Raw genomic sequence first — 19,406 nt, 5'->3', positions numbered from 1 at the left:
CACCACTGCTTGACATCTGGGGGGACTTTTCCTTTATTTAAAGTGAGCTTTTCCCATTACTGGTTTTATAGCAGAGATGGGATGGAGGAAGTAGAGAATTCCCCTTACTGAGCACATCTGACGGCACAATAGCGCGCACTTGGGCTGTAGCATCGCCCTAGGACTCAGTGCTGGTCGGCTTCCTGCTACTTTGTATTTTATGTGCCTCTTTAATTTTCCTCAGAGCACCTTTAGACAAGCAGGTAAGTCACAAATTAAATAAGGTCTGTGTTTAGAGAGTGATACTAACCTGAAATATACCCAGGTGAGTCCAGATCAATACACATGTAATAAACACTGAGTCAGCTCTTTAATCCCAAAGGGTTTGGGTAACTCATCATCTGCCTACAACTGAAGCAAGTTTTTAATTGTATTAGACGTTTTGAACTAGGATTCTGCAAACAACATTCAATCACCTTCTATTTCTACAAATTTGAACAATTTCTAATGTATTAAACACCCCTTAACTCCATGATCTTCCTGTTCTGGGTCTTGAGTGCTGGGACAAGGTGCTATCTGAGTAACTGGAAACAAATGACATTTTTGTTTTGGGAAGGGGAGCAGAGGTGGCAGAAGTAAAGCAATCTATGGTTTGTAATTTAAGGCATCCTTGAGCAACAGCGAATTTATTTTAATCCAGCCTTTCCCAGACAATTCCCACAATGCCAGGGGCAGGGAAGTTTCCCTATGGACCAGAGAGGAGCTGTTTGTGTTCTCAGAGGCAAAGACCCAGGAGGCAGGAGGATTCTGATCACCTGAGCCCATCCTAGTAGCCAGGTCTCCTGTCACATGGAGCCCATGCCTCAGGGAAGTAGCTGTTTTTAGTGCGGGGAGCAATTGTTACATCTTGCTGAAATATTCAGAGCTTGTGTTTAATTGCAGATGATGTCCTGTTTATCCCTGACGCTTGCTAGAACAAACCCAGGGGAAAGGACAAAGCCTCCAAGGGAGGCTAGGACAGGGCTAGTGGGAGTCTTAGGTCCTAAACCGACTTCTCTGGAAAAACCTGTGGGAGGGGCTGGGTCATGCTTTCCTTTTCTAAGTTCTAAGAAATGCTTGTCCAGACTTATTGTCATTACTTGTGCTCTGGTGTCTGAGTGGTTGAGCTGCTGTGCTTTGGGGAGGCCTCTGCAATCTAAGTGACTTTCCTCGGTAGCTAATTTACATGTTTTACAGAATAGCCAATATTTCTAAGCATCCCTGTGATTGTTGGGGTTCAGATATTGAAACTTAGCTTTCTGTCCCTTCCGTGGCCTCAGCTTCAGTTGCTGCCTGAAAAGGCATCCCGCAAGCAAAGGCTGCTCAGACCAGAGATCAGCTGGGCAGCATGCACAGGGAGATGGGAAAATGCTGGGCACCGCTCTGGCTCCTTTATATCTAAGGTCCCCACATTGTGTGGGGAGACCGCAGTAGCTCCACCAGCTACTGGGGCTCCATTTCCAGAACCCCAAACAACTTAGAAAGGTCACTGTGCGAAGATGAAATGTGAGGTCGTTACCATCGCCACCACTCCTGAATGACAACCAGCAATGACGAGTGGAAGCTGAGAGAATGGTGAGCCTGGTGAAGAAGGGCGCAGTCATTTCCACCTCCCCACTCTCACACTCCAGCAGAACTCGGATCTTCTGGTCTATGGAGCTCATGATTTCTCAACCTGTGGGTCACGTTCCCTGGGAGAATCAAATGACTCACCGGGGCTGCCTAAGATCATTGAGAAACACAGGTATCAACGTTATGATTGACAACAGTAGTAAAATTGCGATTATGAAGTAGCAACAAAAATAACTTTATGGTTGGGGGTCACCACCATATTAAAGGGTCGCAGCATTAGGAAGGTTGAGAACCTCGGGTGTAGTGCCTTCCAGATGCTGTGCAGAGGATGCAGGGGCACCTGCATGTCTGAAGCGTTTCCATTAGTCCAGGCCTGCCTCCTGTGGCCAGGGCGCACCTGCTCTAGCTTGCATCTGTTGCAGCCTCAGGGACTGTGCACACGGCTGGCCCTCTGCCCCCAGCTCAGGTCCTGTTGCCTGAGGTGGCTGCAGCAAGCTAAGCGCTCTGTACTGGCATCCTAATAGTTTTCCTGTTCAGGAAGCACAGCCTCTTCCTCCAAGGACCTCTGATTGGCTTGGATCTAAGCATGGAGTCTGGATCTAGTGCCTTTCACCTGCTGCTGCTGTGCTCTTAGGAAAACACCATTCAGATGCCGGAGTCTGAAAAGTCTGCCGTCTCTGAACTCTCCACACTTAGCAGACGGGTCCAAATGATCTCACAATGACTGCAGGTTGCATTACCCAGCCACTGAGTACTTAATTAGCAGATGCTGCCTTCTCTAACCCTTAACTGTCATGGTTTGCTTTAAAATTATCTCAATATTGATTTTATCTTATGGTATATTAAACATACCTTATTTCAAATTGCAATTCTGAAAAAAAATCAACTCCATGTACTTTGCGCTCTATACACTTACTATTTCTTTGGAAAAATATATTTAATCTCTTTGCTTTGTGGTTGTATTCTGTTAACCATGAACTATTGCATGAAGGGTTTGATGGCCTGTTAATCTTTTATCAGAGCCCAGTTACTTCTGCTCCCCAAGGCAGCAGAGGGCACCAGTATCCTTCAGTCACCTAAATCCATTTCACAAGCTTAGATGATTCAAGTTGAGCTGCTGGATCTGGAACTGCCCATCTGCTTCTGCTTGGCCTTTATGCCTAGCCTCTAAGGATCCAATTTAACCTTGGGGCAATTAATATCAATTAATGAGGTTATTTGAGATAAAAATGATAGTTCATTTTTAACAAAGGGTTTAAAAATTTACGGAAAAATTAGAAATGAGATTTTTTTTTGGAGGGGATCAAAACTAGCTCATACTGTTTATATTAAGAAACTAAAAATTTAAAAGTACTATTTGTAAAGTTTGTTTTAAAACATTTATGAAAGAACATCCATCAGAGAGCTCAGAGCTTACATTAGAACCTGAAATGGTCCTGTGCCCTGTGAGCTTAGGCATATCATCTTCATAGGTTTCAGCCTCCCACACCATAGCTACGGTTTCCAGTGCTCTGATGAGGTCAAAGAAGGACAATAAAAGTCATATCAAAGTGTATTTCCTCCTGAAATGTCATGTCAGTGTATTCTATACCAATCCTCATATGAACCAGCAGGACAAATCTGGCTGCAAAGTCCATGCACGAGGACTTGGTTTTACATCTAGCTCCCTGGAAAGGCTAAAAGGTTTTCCATTCACTCACACACCTGATGTGGATCTACCCACGGTTCCATCCATTTTCCAAGCTTTCCATTTCTCCTTACCACTTTGTTCTCTTTGATATTATATTTTATCCAGGTTCATTCTCCTGTTGGACTTTGTTCTACTACCCCATCACTCTTTATCCAGAGGTATCAGCATAAATACAGAGACACAGGACAGAAGGATGGAAGGAAGCAGACACTGGGGTACAGCGTTGCCAGTGGGCAGAGCAGACAGCACAGCAGAGCTCACAAAGTTGAGGAAAAGCAAAGGAATCTTAAGCTGCTTCACTGGTGCAGCTGAGGGAATGTTTTCTCCCTCTGCAGGATCAGATGGTTCAACCCTTCAGCGTCCATCTCTTCCTCTCTGAGGAAGGAACCGGAAACACACAGTAATGTGATATAACCACTTCCCTTTTTCTGCTCGATGACTAAATCGTCCATGTACTCAAGCCAGCTGTGGCTGAAATCTTCTGATCTTTGAAACACTGCTACTTAAGGTCTAGTTCAAAACTTTAAGACATCTAAGACAGAAATCGAGGAAGATACCAGAAGATGGAAAGATCTTCCCTGCTTGTGGATTAGCAGGGTTAATGTTGTACAAATGGCCAGCCTACCAAGAGCAATCTGCTGAGTCAATGGATAACCTTAAAATTTTAACAGAGTTTTCACAGGGATCTAATAAATAATCCTAGCTTTCATCTAGGAACACAAAATCCTAGGCCAGCCCAAACAAGCTTGAACAACAATGACGAAAACAAAACAAAGAAACCTGCAGGGGCCATCACAATCCAAGATTTCAAGTTATACTGCAGAGCTATAGTAATACAACAATATAGTACTGATGGAGGAGCGTCATCTGTTTGTGCTGATTTTATTGGTTAAATAAAGAAACTGCCTTGGCCCCTTAATAGGACAGAAAATTAGGTAGGCGGAGTAGACAGAACAGAAGGTTGGGAAAAAGAAGCCGAGTCAGGCAGTCGCCATGATTCTCCTCTCTGAGGCAGATGCAGGTTAAGATCCTCCCTGGTAAGCCAACATCAAGCTACTTCAAGAGAAAGATGGACATTAAAGAGGCTCCTTATGGAGCTTGATAGCCATTTGGACAAAACACTGCTCTTGCCTGGACTGATACATAAACTGGACACAAAAAACCCACAAAAAGAAGACTACTAAACTTGCCTAAAGGTGAGATGGTCTTTCAGGGTTCCTGATTCATAAAAAAATCTACAAGACATTCTACAGGACACAGCTGATAGTGACTAAACTGTCTTTAAAATTTCCTGCTTCATAAAAATGTCTGCTAGATACTATGGGCCTGTAGGCCAAAGACTGATGCCCCAACGATATAAAAAAACTTTGGGTGACTGTCCAGGCAGCGAGATGTCTCTGTCATTTCTAGAGTTTTAAAACTTGCTTACCTCTTGTTTACTTAGGTAGTTTTATATCCTTCTGGAATCTTTGATAAAGTTAAAAAATAAATAGATAGTTATAGTTTTCCTTAGTTATAATAAAAGATAAAATAGATATAAATATTGTAACTGTAATTCTTACTTTATTACTGTTTTGTTATATGTAATCTTACTATGTTAAAGTAAAAGCCTTTCGTTTTTGTTTAAACAGAAAAAGGGGAAATGATGGAGGAGAGTCATCTGTTTTATGTTGATTTCATTGGTTAAATAAAGAAACTGCCTTGGCCCTTTAATAGGACAGAAAATTAGGTAGGCGGAGTAGACAGAACAGAAGGTTGGGAAAAAGAAGCCGAATCAGGCAGTCGCCATGATTCTCCTCTCTGAGGCAGACGCAGGTTAAGATCCTTCCTGGTAAGCCAACTCGTGGTGCTACACAAAATATTAGAAATGGGTTAGATCAATATGTAAGAGCTAGCCAATAAGAGGCTGAAACTAATGGGCCAAGCAGTGTTTAAAAGACTACAGTTTCCGTGTAATTATTTCTGATAAAGCTATCCGGGTGGCGGGACGCAGCTCCACCGCTGCCTACTACATAGTACCGGCATAAAAACAGACTAAAAAAGCTACCTTGGTTTTGACAAAGAGGCCAACAATACGGTTTGGAGAAAAGACAGCATCTTTAACACATGGTTCTGGTCGAACTGGATAGGCACATGTAGAAGAACAAAGCTAGGTCCTGATTGCTGATTCTGCACAAAATTCAAATCCACATGAGTCAAGGACCTTAACCTAAGACTTCATATCCTGAATCTGATAGGCCAGAAAGGATGGATCATGCTTGACTTCAAAGGCCAAAACTTTTAAAAGGAAAAGACTATCTGAACAAAACTGCGATGTATAGGCATTAAGAACAATTAATAAATGGGACCTCCTGAAACTAAAGGCTTCTGTACAGCAAAGGCAGCCCATGGAATGAGAAAAAAATTCTCTACCAGCTATACATCTGACAGAGTTAATATCTAGAATACACAGAAAGCTGTATAAAAGAAGAAAATACCTCCCCCAAAAGGAAAGGATATGGACAACTGAACAAAAAAGAAAGAGAAAATCTTTTAAGAGATCCTTAGCCATGCAAGTTAAAATTCTTTGAGATTTTGTCTCACTCCAGTCAGAATGACTAATGCAGACGAAAACAGAAGCAACAATGAAACCAAGCAGCAACAAATGCTGGGCTGGATGTGGGAAAGGGAAGCACTTATTCATTGCCAGGAGGAGTGCAAACTGAAGCAGTGACTATAAACATTGGTGTGGGTTCCCAGAAAGCTAAAATAATGTCTACCACGTGATCAGACTGGACCACTCCTGGGCATTTACCCGAAGGACTCCACACCCTAATCGAGAGACACAGCTCTTCCATGCTCATTGCTGCTCTGCTCACAATTGCCAGGAGAGGGAAGAAGTCCAGATGTCCATCAACTGATGAGTGATTAGTGAAAATGCATAAATACACAAGAAATGATTATTATACTGTTAAGAAAGATGGAATTATAAAATTTTCAGGTAAATGAGGGGAGCTGGAAACAGTCATTCTGAATGAGGTAATCCAGACCCAGGAAGACAAAGGTTGCACATTTTTCTCAGTTGTGGATGTTAGCATTGAATCTTCAGATTTGTATTTTATTTGTAACAACTATAGAGGTCAGGAATTTCTAAGGGGCCAGGAGAAGGGGCTTTCAAAGGAGGAGCAATACAATGCAGTGGTATAAATGATTAAACGGGAATAATTATACAAAAAGTGTTATATTGGGGTCAGGGAGAGGAGGATAGGGTTAGAGAAGTATTATAGGATGGATAAATAATACTAAAGGTGTTTTGAAAAATCATAGAAACATATTATGATATAGGATTTCTAAAATATATCTATATATACACATAAAAGAGATGAAATGGAGATACCCTACAATAGGGCAACAATGTCCCTACTATGCAGAGTCTAACAAATAAAAGCCCAGTGCCAGGAATGCAGAATACCTCTTTTTGGAGTGGTAGGTCCCGTAGACTCTCAAACATTATAGGCTGTCGTCACCATTCTTGATTACTCTTCAGAACACTTTTGGAAGTTCTATTTTACTTTATTATTTTTCAGAACTGTCATTGTGTTATTCGTTGCTCATGGTACAATTACACAGGGTATTTTCATATCCTAAATAATCCATGCTGAGCCCATTTTCCACATACTCCCTGACTTTGCCCTTTCTCTCCCCAAGGCCTCCCATCCATCCCTCTTTCCTCTACAAGATTTTACTTCTATTTTCATGCCATATGTGCAACCTGAGTTTATGCATCTGTCTAAAATCTAAGGATCACAAATGAGAAACCTATGCTACATTTCATGGTGAGATTGGTTTAATCCACTTAATATAATTATCTCCACTAGCATACATTTTCCTGAAAATGCCATAACTTTGTCTTCTTTATGACTGAAAAATTCCATTGTATGCAGATGCACATTTTCTTTATCCATTCCTGTGTTGTTGGTTCTATAGCTTAGCTATTGTGGACAATGCTCCAGAATTTTAGGGTAAGAATTTATTGCTGCTGACCACACATTTGAGTCATAAGACATGAAAAAATCAAGTTAGTATTGACCTGGAAGCTTCGTCCCTACTGTTTAGTTTTCATAGTGCTGGAAGGTGATGTGCATGCTACTGGAGAAGGAAAGTCACCATCAGTCTTATCCCGCTGTGACCCCTGGGAGCTGCAATTGTGACTGTCCTCACCAGCCATGCCCACTGGTGCAATAGTGACTGCAGCATCCTGGCAGCAACCAATAACTTTCTGATTAGATTTATGTTTTGTTCTTAAGATGAAACACATACCTTCCACCATTACTGGGCTAAGAACCTATGGTTAGACAGATCATAGACCAAGGGGAGAATCTATTACTCCTGCTCAGCTAAATGAACATTGTATACTGTGTCTTAAAGACCTATTGTTGAATCCATAGATCAGTGTGTCTCACAACGCTTCTTTGTTTCAACTTGCTGTAGATGATGACTAACATAGGACTTCTAACTGGCCAAGGTGCAGAGAATAAGCAGAACGCTCACTCCTAAATGGGACATTTGTACTACAACTTCATTTCCCATAAAGCTCATGGAACATTATGGAAGCGGGAGTAGAAAGTTTAAAAGCCAAATGTGATGGATGACTGGAAGGGAAATGTGTCTTTTGGATACAGCAGGGCACCTGAATATATGGACTCACAGTGGTTGTTAGAGAATACACAAGCCCAAGTCATACTAAATCCTATCATGGGAAAAGCCCTGTTTGTAGATTGTTTCCAGGTTTTGGTTATTACAAATAATGCTGCTATGAACATAGTTGAACATAGTCCTTGTAGTATGATTGAGCATCCTTTGGGTATATGTCCAAGATTCTTCCAGGAATTGTTATGTTTACTTTATTTTGACTGGTGTAAGTTGGAATCTCGAAAATGTTTAACTATTTATTTCCCTTATGACTAGTATTTTTAGCACACTTTTAGGTATCTATTGACCATCTGTATTCTTTCTTTTGAGAACTCTCCATTCAGTTCATGAATCCTGTTGGGAAAGTTTCCCCTCCCCCATCCTGAGAGCCTTATCTTCACCCTGCTAATTGTTTCTTTTGCTGCTTATGCCACACTTTTGAGGATGTTGTTAGCGATCTTTTAGCAGGATAATGTAAAGTGGTTGGAACTGGTTCACACAATTGGTCAAAAGTGTTTGCATAATTCTCAGTGTAAGGATTAAACTTTTATGCTCTTGACACATTTTCCCATAGGACCTATAGTGTGCATAGTCTGTCTTGCTACCTAATTTATAGGTTTGTGCAAGTGCCTGCTTTGACTGATATTTTAATAGTGACTTTTTAATGACCATTACTTCATTCATTCATTCATTCATTCTCTCTCTCTCTCTCTTTCTCTCTCTCTCTCTCCCTCCCTCCCTTCCTTCATTCCTTCCTTTCTTGTGTGTGTGTGTGTGTGTGTGTGTGTGTGTGCAACTCAGGTGGTCAGGTTTCATAGCAAACACCTATACCTGCCTAGGCATACCACTAGCCCTAATGTCCAAATGAAATAGAGGAGTATATTGCAGGTTCAACTATTCTGTGGTCTTGGTGCCAGAATAAAGAATATACGGCTGGATCCAAGAAGAATTAGTCAGCCTTAGGCAGTCCTTAAGCCCAAATAAAATGCGATTGAGAAATAAGTGTTTGATATTGTAAGCCAGTTAGATACAGTATAGTTCATGCACAATGTGATTTTCCCCCCTAGATAAACAGAGGTAACTTTAGAACTCAATTTTGTATAAGGAGTTTAATGAATGATAGAGTGTTTTATCTCTTAAAAATAGTATTTTAAAAATACTATTGTCTCTTAATAAATAATTCAATTTTGAGTAAAGTATTATGCAGGACAAGGCAATGTAGGTGTCTATAGTAGGGTGGGGTGTGGGGAAGCAATGACCTGTTTGTGCAGAGGGCTGACTTGAGCAGAAATTGAATCTGAGCAGTGGGAGGAAATGTGTCTTGACTGGGAAGCAGCAGCCTGAGGCAAGACCTCAGAGTCTGAGAGGTGACGAGGGCAGCCATGTCTGAGAGTGGGCAGGTTCAGAGAGACTGAGCTCAAGCGGGATGAGAAGTCATTCATGCTCGAGGCCACTTCTTGCAGGAGGTCAGGACCCTAAATGAGTGAGCAGAGGGTCCTCAGGGACAGCCTGGTATGACCTCTCAACACTTGGAAAAGGTGAGTGTAGACCCAGTGCACTATGTTAGCTCCAGGTCATTTTGGGATCTAGGTACTCAGCAGGTCGAGGGGACTTTCCTCTCAAAGGGTAAACCAGGAACCAGGCAAGATACAGAGGGTGGGAGTGGAAAACACAAGTTAGGAACTCAGTGACTTTCAAGAAAAAGAGGGTGTGGAGAAACTGGACTGTCAGAGCCCAGGAAGGTTAAAGGGAGTATCCATGCATAAGATAGGGGAGGCGAGGGTTCCAGAGACTGATCAGGGTGAAGACACTGTCCCCATGCAGTGGCACAGTCTGGGTGCATAACTGGTGCCTTTGAGTTGAAGAATGTTTCTGTCCATGGGACCACCCTGAATGATGTTAAAGCCTCAGGGATACCAAGTGGCAGCTTTCCAGGAATCAGGAGTAGGAATCTCAGCACAAGATGGGAAATGGATGCTTTATTGTGGAGGTTAGCTCAGACTGAGTGTCAGAACTTCAACTCTGTGACAAATTTGACTTCTCCAATGGCCTGATTCCTCTTTTTTTTCCTTCCTGTTTTCTCTCCCCTCCCTGCCCAGCATTGAGTTCTTGGTATCGTGACGATTGTACAATGGTTCTGGGTGCATTCCCCGCCTGTGATTCTCCCTCTGCCAGTCAGGGGACTGCATGCTCAGGGCAGCTTCTGTTACTGCCCCTCATCCCTAGCTGGTATCGGGATCATTTGCTGCCATCCTTGTTTCTTGTTCAGGGCCTGTTTTACAGAAGGGGGACACTCATCTTCTGAGGACAGGGGAAGATTTCTTCTCAACATGTTTTCAGAAAACATTTATATTAACTCGAACTTCAAAAATAAAATTGATTCCTCAGACATCAATGCAGACTCTCCTTCAGGTAAGAAGTCCTTTTCTGCTGCTCCTAGTTAGTGATGAAGTAAAGGAGAAAGACAGATGATCTTAGTTTATGGCCGTGCCTCTTGGTCACTGGAGTCACAACCAAGTGTGCTGACTGTAGACAGATGTGAAAGGTTGTGGGATTGTACAATGGAAAAGAGAAAGTGTTGTCTTTCACTATCTAGAGAAAATCACATCACCCATGTTATTGTATCTTTTCTACACATAAATACACTTAAATGTGTGAAACATATTGTTTCAACAGTTAAACCATGGTCTACTGATTTTCTCTCTCTATTTGGTAACATATCACAGTCTGTTGGCATCTAAATGTTGAACAGCTTCTTTTACTCATTTCCCTCCAAATTATGTGATGAAATACTATGCAATTATTATAAAACTTATAAAGAAGACATGATTATATTAAAAATGTTTATTCAGATGTGCTAGCTGAAGCCTGTAATCTCAAACTCAGGAGCCTGAGACGGGGGTTTCTGTGAGATTGAGATCATCTCAGACTACATAATGAGTTCGAGATCTACCTGGGGTACATACTGACACCCAGATTCAAAAATAAAACAAAATATAGGGGAAATAATGACATAATGTCAAAGAAAATATAGTCACAAATCAGATTTTCAATTGTGGAAAACACATTTATAAGTAAAAGTTTTTAACTTCTTAGAAAGGTACATACCAAAATAGTGACAACAATCATTTTCAATGTCAGGAATACACACACACACACACACACAACATATTAGTAATGTTTCTATGTTTCACATGACTTTTTCCTATTGCATTTTCTGATTATTTTAAACATCATGTTATTAGTATTTATCATGAATAAAAAGAGAAGAAAAGGAGAAAGAAGAGGAAATGGGAACAGAACTCAAGACATGGATTTTTTTTGTCTTTCAGCTCCTCCAAAGAAGATCACGACTCATGAAAGTTGTCTTAGATTCTCCAGGGTGCTCTTCATCTCATTCACAATATATTTCCTGCTATTGACAATCTTATTCTCCATTGCTCTGATCAGTAAGTATGACCGTGGGACAAGTAGCAACAAGAAGGAAGGGGACCCATTAGATAGAAGGCTATGCAGAAACCTGAGACAGGAACTCTCTAAGGAGATGGACGACATTGGAAAATTTTCATTGTTTTATAAAGACTCTTCTCACTAGAGAATCCAGTGTGTGTTAGGTGGTGTCACAGAGTGAAATCCTGGGGCATCTGTGGTAGATCCCAATTCTGAGAATAAATCTGTATTTCCTCAGCAACATTTAGAAACCAGCCCCATCAGATGCATAGATACTTAAATTTTGGAATGGGCAGGGTGATGAAAAGAGATGACAGAGCTATTCCAGGGACAGAGCTACAGGGGATTTCTTTCTAATCATTTGTTTTTTGTTCCAAACTGTGTGAGTCCTGGAACTATTTTAGAAAATAGTGGATTTCTCTGTAAACTAGCTTTTAAATTCATCAAAAATTAAAAATCATAAACTATATTTTTTGTAGGTGTTATATTAATTCATTCAATAATTAACAATATCCGTTTCCTATATACTGGGCAGCATGTCAGAGTCCAGAAAGAGCTGCAGCCCCAGTCTCAGGAACATAGAGAATAGTCAAGTGAAGCAGCGCTTAAAAGCTCGCATGGGAAATGCTGTGCAGGTGAGAAGTGAGCCCAGGAGGCTAAGGAAAGCTTGGAGCAGATGACGCCTAGACCTGTGTGCCAGCAATGCCAGAGACATGGGGGAGCATGGGAAATACGGGCAAATATAGGTGTGCATTACTGTACCGTGTAGAGCTGCGTGGAGAACTGAGCATGAGACTGTAGGGGCAGACAAATCTGGACTCTGATGACAAAATAGTGCAGGCCATATTACACGGGTATTTCCTGTAAATGTTATTCAATTTAGTGGCTGTGGCTGAACCATTAGCCAGCTTAAAAATTAGTAGGATAGTTGAACTATTTATTTAATTCTTGCTTGGTGGTGTCACCAAGCCTGGTCTCTCTTGGGAGATTCCCATGGTCCGAGGTGAACTTACTCATCCTTAGGGAGTCACGCATCAGTAACAGACACCCCAGCTTCCCATGGCAACTTCAGAATTCCAGTATGGATTGCCACGGACGGGCTCAGGGGAGCCACTCAGACCGTGGAAGAAGCAGGGTCCTGGTAACAGGAAGGCACAAGTTCGGCGAATGACAGACAGACACAACACACAAGAGAGTGGTTGGAATCTGCTGTGATTTTACTGAATTCATGTTTTCATTGTATAGAATTCAAACAAAGAACAAATCAGAAGGTCATGTATCATTTGTTGGCACAGTATGAAAGCTTCTTTTAGTCACATCAGCGATATTTAAGAAAAGTATATTATCAGGAACAGGTGTTAGACATATAGCATCCTTAGAAGAGAAAATCTTGTCCTTGGGAATGTAAACCTCAGACAAGTGGTTTCATCTTATGAATAGAAAGTTTCTGTCTCATTATCGCTATCATGGCCCTTCCTCTTCCCAACCCTTTATTTCATCTAGTGACCAAATATACCTAATCAGTTCTCTGCACCTGTTGAAATATACTTTTTAGTACCTTCTTATGCAGCAGACACCATGGGGGTTGGGATCTAGCAAGCCTATCTATAAAGTTCAAAGTATAATATAACAGTCTTTGTCCACCAACGTTAACCCATCTATTCCCTTGCTCATCATACACCCCGTGTATGACAAGGGTTCTGCTGTAGTCTTATACATTCCCATACTGTGCTTCCCTATCTCAAAGCTGTTTCTGAAGAGAATGATCCTTGTCTTGTATATATAAAGACTATCATTATTATGAAAGAAATTGTGCAAAGCTCATATCCCACATAGCCAGCTACTCGAGAATCCCGTCTGTGCCCCAAGGGCGGCCAATACCAGGCTGTCTGCCATTGACCTCCAGGAAGCCTACTCCCATAGGACACGTAGCTCCCGTCCGGTATAATGACATATATCATGTCACACAGACGACACTGGAGTTGGTGTGGCAATGGATGGCAGCAGTAAGCCAAGCTCAACATGGAGTGAAAATCAATTTGCCCTTGTGGACAAAGAAAGTCTTAAAGGCAGCTCATATCAGGTGGTGTAGAAACAGACTCAGTTTCTTTTTTAAAAAATTTATTTATTTTTATTTTATGTGCATTTGTGTTTTGCCATGGCCGTCAGGTCCCTGGAAATGGGATTACAGACAGCTGTGAGCTGCCATGTGTGTGCTGGGAATTAAATCTGGGTCCTCTGGGAGAACAGTCAATGCTCTTAACTGCTAAAGCATCTCTCCAGCCCCAGCCCCAGTTTCTTGAGTAGGGAACCGAAAAGACATAGTCCAAGTGGATATTCATAACAGGAAGATGGAAAAGTGTGGGCAGATTTGCAGTGTGCCACAGTCATGGAGACCCACTGAAGAATCTGAAGCAGGACATGATAAAGTTAAAACTGACTTAGAGAAGCATGCTCTTACCGAGGTGTGAAAATGAAGGGAAGGAGAGATTAGGAAGCTAACTCAGAATCCATTCGCGCAGCACTTGGGGCTTGGTCCAAGGGTCCTGCTAGTGTTGCACAGGAGAGGAGGTAACGTTGAGCACAGGAGGTGAAGTTTTGATCAATATTGATAGTTGAGAATTAGGGGATGCAGAGGAGTGAGGTGTGACTCTATGTTCTGATTTCATGAAGTCAGCAGTCAACCCACTCCACAACCCATGTAATTGCAATATCACTAATGAAGAGAAAGAGAATTACAGATGGAACTGGGTGAATTTCCATTGTACGAGAGGTGGGTGCAGAAGGAAGCAGGTGGGAAAGAGCACAGGACACAGCAGCAAGCAAGGCCAGGCAAACTGGAGGGAGCCGGCATCTCCCAAAAGTTAAGAAGGAAGAGAAGCGGGCTAGGTCATGTGAGAAGTCCCACAGGAAGATGACTGATAAGTGCACATGAGGAGCCATTGATATCTATTTTAAACAGTTTTTTTTTAAGTTAGCAGAAGCGAAAGCCAGAATCTAGGAACTCAAGGAACAAGTGGGAGATAAGGAAGAGAAAAAGAGAAAATTCAACTTGTAGAGAAAAGATGAATTAGTTTTAAGTTAGAGACATCATGAAAGGGTGGGGACCCTGAGAAGTCAGAGCTCACTGGGGTTGAGGAAAGGAAAGGAAAGAACGAAAGCAATGTCCTTCTGATCAGTGTCGGGCTCTTTATAACTTCCATGCTCGGGAAACCTGGAACTGCTCTGAATTTGCTCACTTCTCCCTCCCCGTTCCTGGGCTATGCATATACTTAATCGAATTTATCACCTAAGATGTAGTCTTTAGTGTGTCCTTCATTAAATGGTGGAGAGACCCCAGGGTCATGGATCTGTCCCTTCCAGCTCTTCCTGGAGATATTTGAGGTCATAAATCACTAGGAGCAGGGTTACACTGACTGGAGTGAGGGAAAATTGTTCTTGTTTTTGTGGTAAGGTCTCGTCTAGCCCAGGCTAGCCATGAACTAACTAACCAACTAACCCAACCAATTAACAAACTAACTAGCTAGTTAGCTAGCTAAACCAACCAATCAACTACACCAACTTGTACAGTTAAGGATGACCTGAAACTTCTCTTCCTCATTCTAATTCCCAAGTGCTAGGGCCACAGCCACCACACTCTATGGTGATGGGGAATCTTTCCCAGGCAGCCACTACAACTACTCAGGTAGTTGGACATTTATAGGTTTCGTTTCTACAAAGAATGAACGAAGGTAAAAGCAGAGAGCCTAGTCTTAGCACTACCAGAAAAATGAATGGTTTTTATTCTGTTTTACAGCTTTGTTTAAAAAATATTCTCAGCTTCTTGAAGAGAAAGCAATAATTAAAGAACTGAATTATACCAGATTGGAGTGTACAAAACAACATTCATTCTTGAAAGGTAAAAGTTAACGTGCCTATAATTAGTGTTTCCAACAAGAGTCTTGGGTAGATCTGTCATCAGCAGGCACCATGGGGATGTGATTTCATACTGCACACTCAGTACCAGTTGCCTGGGGAGTCCTTTACAGAGGTCTCCAGTCTGGCATATTTGAAGAAGAGTTTCAGGGAGGGAGAGCCAATGCCAGGCTGAGTTGAATTTCATCAGGCACAGAAAGGAGCTCCAGAAAGGATGAAGCAGATCTGATGGTGTGAATGTGAGCATCTCCAGGGAGTCATCTCAAGTGTATGTTTAAGAGTTTATTTTTAATTTGAAATATGTTTATGTGCAAGTGTCTGTATGTGGGTTTGTGCATGTGAGTGCAGTGCCTGCAGAGGGCAGAAGAGGGTGTCAGGTCTCTGGAGCTGGAGTTATATGTGATGGTGAGCCACAGGTAGTGGGTCCAGGGAAGTGAACTCCAGTCCTCTGCAAGAACAGCACACTATCTTAACTGCTGAGTCATTTCTGTAGTCCCTCAAGTGCTTTTATAACTCTCTCTCTTCCTCTCCCCACTCCCCCCCTCTCTGTGTTTGTGTGTGTGCTTCGCGTGTGTGTGTGTGTGTGTGTGTGTGTGTGTGTGTGTGATAATATTGTTGCTACCTCAGTTACAGTGTTTCCAAAGTGTAATTTACCTATGGTTTGAATGCAGAATTTGTTTCTCTTGTACACTAAGCTGGAAAGTGGACTTATGAAGGGTACTGTCAGAGTAGACTGGGGTTCCTTGGCATCAGAGCGAGAGGGGCTCCTTGCTGCATCTGGAGAGGTGGGGAGTCCCAGTTTCCATGTGGTCTCCACATACAGCAGATTTTAAATGACTTTACGACATTGTACTTGAATCTCCTTCCTCCCCATAGACAAAGTCTGGAGCTGTTGCCCAAAGGACTGGGAACCATTTAGTTCCCACTGCTACTTCACTCCCACTGACTTGGCATCTTGGAGCGAGAGTGAGGAGAAGTGCTCCAGCATGGGTGCTCATCTGATGGTGGTCCGCAGCCGGGAAGAACAGGTGCATCCTGGGAGCAAGTGGGGCCTGGGCTCAGCCTGCTGTCTGCCCTTTTTACTAAGAGGGAGTTTTGTTGACATGGGTGTTGGTGCTATGGCAGAAGGCTTGCCATCAGGTAGCCGGAAAGGTTGCTTCAGCCTTGGCATTCTACACCTTGCTCCCGCTGCAGTGAACCGAACAACCAATGGGAACCATGGCAACAGAAATGCAGTGCCTAAGGGTGGAGGGAAGGACAAAATGTTTCTTCTGTTTGAAAGACCAGTTTGTGATTTCAGCACTCTAAGGCTTCCTGTAGTAGCAGCTGTCTAACAGAGGAGGGCGCAGAGCTGACTAGGGAAAGGGGGTCCAATCAGGAGAGTCAGAGCCAACCTTCAGAAATGAAATATCTGCAGTTATGAATGGAGAATGATTAAAACTGTAAAATCCTCTCATGCACAATTTTCAAGAACATGTCGGGGAAGAAAAGAGCAGGGTGATTCTGAGATGAGAATTCATGATCACGTACAAGGATTATTTCCAATGTCTATAAAATCAGGCCAATGAGTGATGACTTTGTATCCTGGTCAGTCAGGGAAAACGGCACTCCTGGGATGGGGAGCTCTTTTAGTGCTTGATCTTCTTTGTCTTCTCATCTCTGTATGACCAGTGTACTTCCAAAATGTACAATTATTGTGTATTAATCTAAAATTTGAAAACTATTTAAGAGCCTAGAAAGATGAACTAGGATTTGATTATTATGTATTTGCACATGTGCATCATATTGAACCTATAATTTTGCATATTTAAAATAATTTTTAAAAGATCTTATAAAAATTCTATAACAGAAAAAAAAAAGCCCTCAATCCAGGCTGAATGCTATGTCTTTCTTTCCTCTTAGAATTTCATCACTAAGATCCTGAGAAGTGATGCTGCTTATTTTATCGGGCTTTCAGATCCAGGTCATGGACAGTGGCGATGGGTTGATCAGACGCCATACAATGAAAATGCCACGTGAGTCTAGAGTTACTCAGAGGAGTCCTGGGTCCTGTGCCATGAGAAGACTTTAGGGTGTTCCAGCTGTTGGTTATAAACTAAAACAGCTCAGCCCTGGTGTGGGTGCTGGGGATGGAGTTACCTTTATCCCTGTTTACTCATCGCAGGAGTCCTGTGAGACACGTGTTGTTGACACTCCCAGGAGAGATGAGGAATTGAGTTAGAAGAGTGTAGGATGATAGGTACCCAGGGTGCCCAACCAGGTGCTTACAGATAGGGGGGCTTTATTGTGCTTTCAGTCACTCATCTATATTTTAAAAAGTCAGATCTATTTTTATTTTTATTTGTGTGTATATGTGTCTCTGTGAGTGTGTGCCAGGAGTCTGTGAGTGCCCATGGAGCCCATAAGAGGGTGTTGGATCCGCTGCAGTTGAGGCACAGGTGATGACCACACCAATATAGGTTAAAGAAACATAACTCTCATGGTCTGAACTATCTCTCCATCTTTCATTGATATCTCTATAATAAAAATTAATGTCAAGACAATAATGATTATTTCTCATAAATCTAAAGCCCCCAATCTCATATTGTTGTGTTTCATATTTATGTAATTATTTAAAAACTCCAATATCTTACTATGTTCCCATATTCTATCAGATTTCTGTAGTGAGAATTAGGTAGTGGTGTTACTGTCATTCTCAGTTCTCAGAGAAGAAAAGTAGGAATCCAGGATATTAAATTACTTGCCCTAAATGACAGAAATAAGTAGATTATCTAGATATTTTAACTAGCTCTCCAGTCTCTAAAATAAAACTGATGTAAAATGAAAGAAAGCTTTATTAAAATATGAGAAAAAGAAGAGACCTTCTCTTTTTTCTTTTTTTTCTTTTTTTTTTTTTTTCGTTTTTCGAGACAGGGTTTCTCTGTGGCTTTGGAGCCTGTCCTGGAACTAGCTCTTGTAGACCAGGCTAGAAGAGACCTTCTCAATATATAAATAAGCACATGGAATGATAGTCCCTGGGTACCAAGACCTAGGGATGAAGCAGCCCCTGGGATGTGTGCTGGGAGAACAGTTAAATAACAAGCTGAGAGAATATTAAATGTGGTAGGCCCTGTTTTCCAGGAAAAGGTCAGATACGGGTGGTAAAAAATCAGAACGGTTGATTTGTCCACACTAGAATCTGATTTCCACAGATTCCAACCTCATCCCCAGGCTTGTTTACTCTTGCTTTCTCTTTCCCAGCATTACTGTGGAAACACCTGATGCTCTTTCCTCCCTTGTAGGTTCTGGCACCCAGGTGAGCCCAACAGTGACCATGAACAATGTGTTATAATAAATCATCAACTTTCTAGGTGGGCCTGGGCTGACATCCCTTGCAGTGGTAAACAGAAGTCAGTTTGTCAGATGAAGAAAATATACTTGTGAAAAAACAGTTTCCATGGACATGGGGCAGCATTTTTATCCACCATGACATAGACACCTGGAAAGATCTTCTTGTGGAATGTATGTCCATAGAAGTTTAGGTAGGCAGCCAACAGTTATACATATGATAATTCTGGTCCACATATGTACTTATTCATTCATCTTTTACTCTCTTATATAAGGAGAATTTCCCATATACCAGAGACTATACAGGACCTCCTGGGTGATGGAATCACATCAACTTCTCTGTCTATTTTTAGATTCTTAAAGTCTTATTTGATGATAGAATTGTATGGAATGGTCCCTCTCCCTATCTCTCTCTTTTTTCCCCTCTTTTTGGATTTATTGATGTATAATTGACAAATAAATCATATATATTTGCATTACAACGTCTCGAGTTGATATGGAAATGCATTGGGCAATGGCTACCACAATCAGGTTAACAACACCCTCTATTACCTAACACATTTTAAACTGTTTTTTGTGTGTGTGGTGTTAGAATATTTAAGATCTTCTTAAGCAAGTTCAGACAGACAGTGTGACATTGTTACCTATTGTCACTTTGATCCCCAGTGCTTACTCATTTTCTCTGGCAGTTTGTGCCCTTCCAACAGCATTTTCATGTCTCCCAATACCAGGACCTTAGACCCAATGGCTAGTGTGTGGATAC

The 19,406-nt window shown here is 41.8% G+C and overlaps 1 protein-coding gene across 1 annotated transcript; it reads left to right on the top strand.

Annotated features, from left to right (window-relative positions):
* The first annotated feature begins 10,091 nt into the window (after positions 1-10,091).
* Positions 10,092-18,945, top strand: LOC130873026 (C-type lectin domain family 4 member A-like). The gene is made up of 6 exons (XM_057767531.1): positions 10,092-10,363; positions 11,284-11,400; positions 15,198-15,299; positions 16,193-16,344; positions 17,219-17,331; positions 18,598-18,945. The coding sequence occupies exons 1-6, from the start codon at positions 10,282-10,284 to the stop codon at positions 18,737-18,739; spliced, it is 708 nt and encodes a 235-aa protein (XP_057623514.1). The 5' UTR covers positions 10,092-10,281; the 3' UTR covers positions 18,740-18,945.
* Positions 18,946-19,406: the final 461 nt, after the last annotated feature.

The sequence above is a fragment of the Chionomys nivalis genome, chromosome 1, assembly GCF_950005125.1.
Source record: "Chionomys nivalis chromosome 1, mChiNiv1.1, whole genome shotgun sequence".
NCBI classification, from domain to species: Eukaryota; Metazoa; Chordata; class Mammalia; order Rodentia; family Cricetidae; genus Chionomys; species Chionomys nivalis.
The sequence above is the reverse complement of the archived record's forward strand: the minus strand, read 5'-3'. Positions and strand labels throughout refer to the sequence as shown.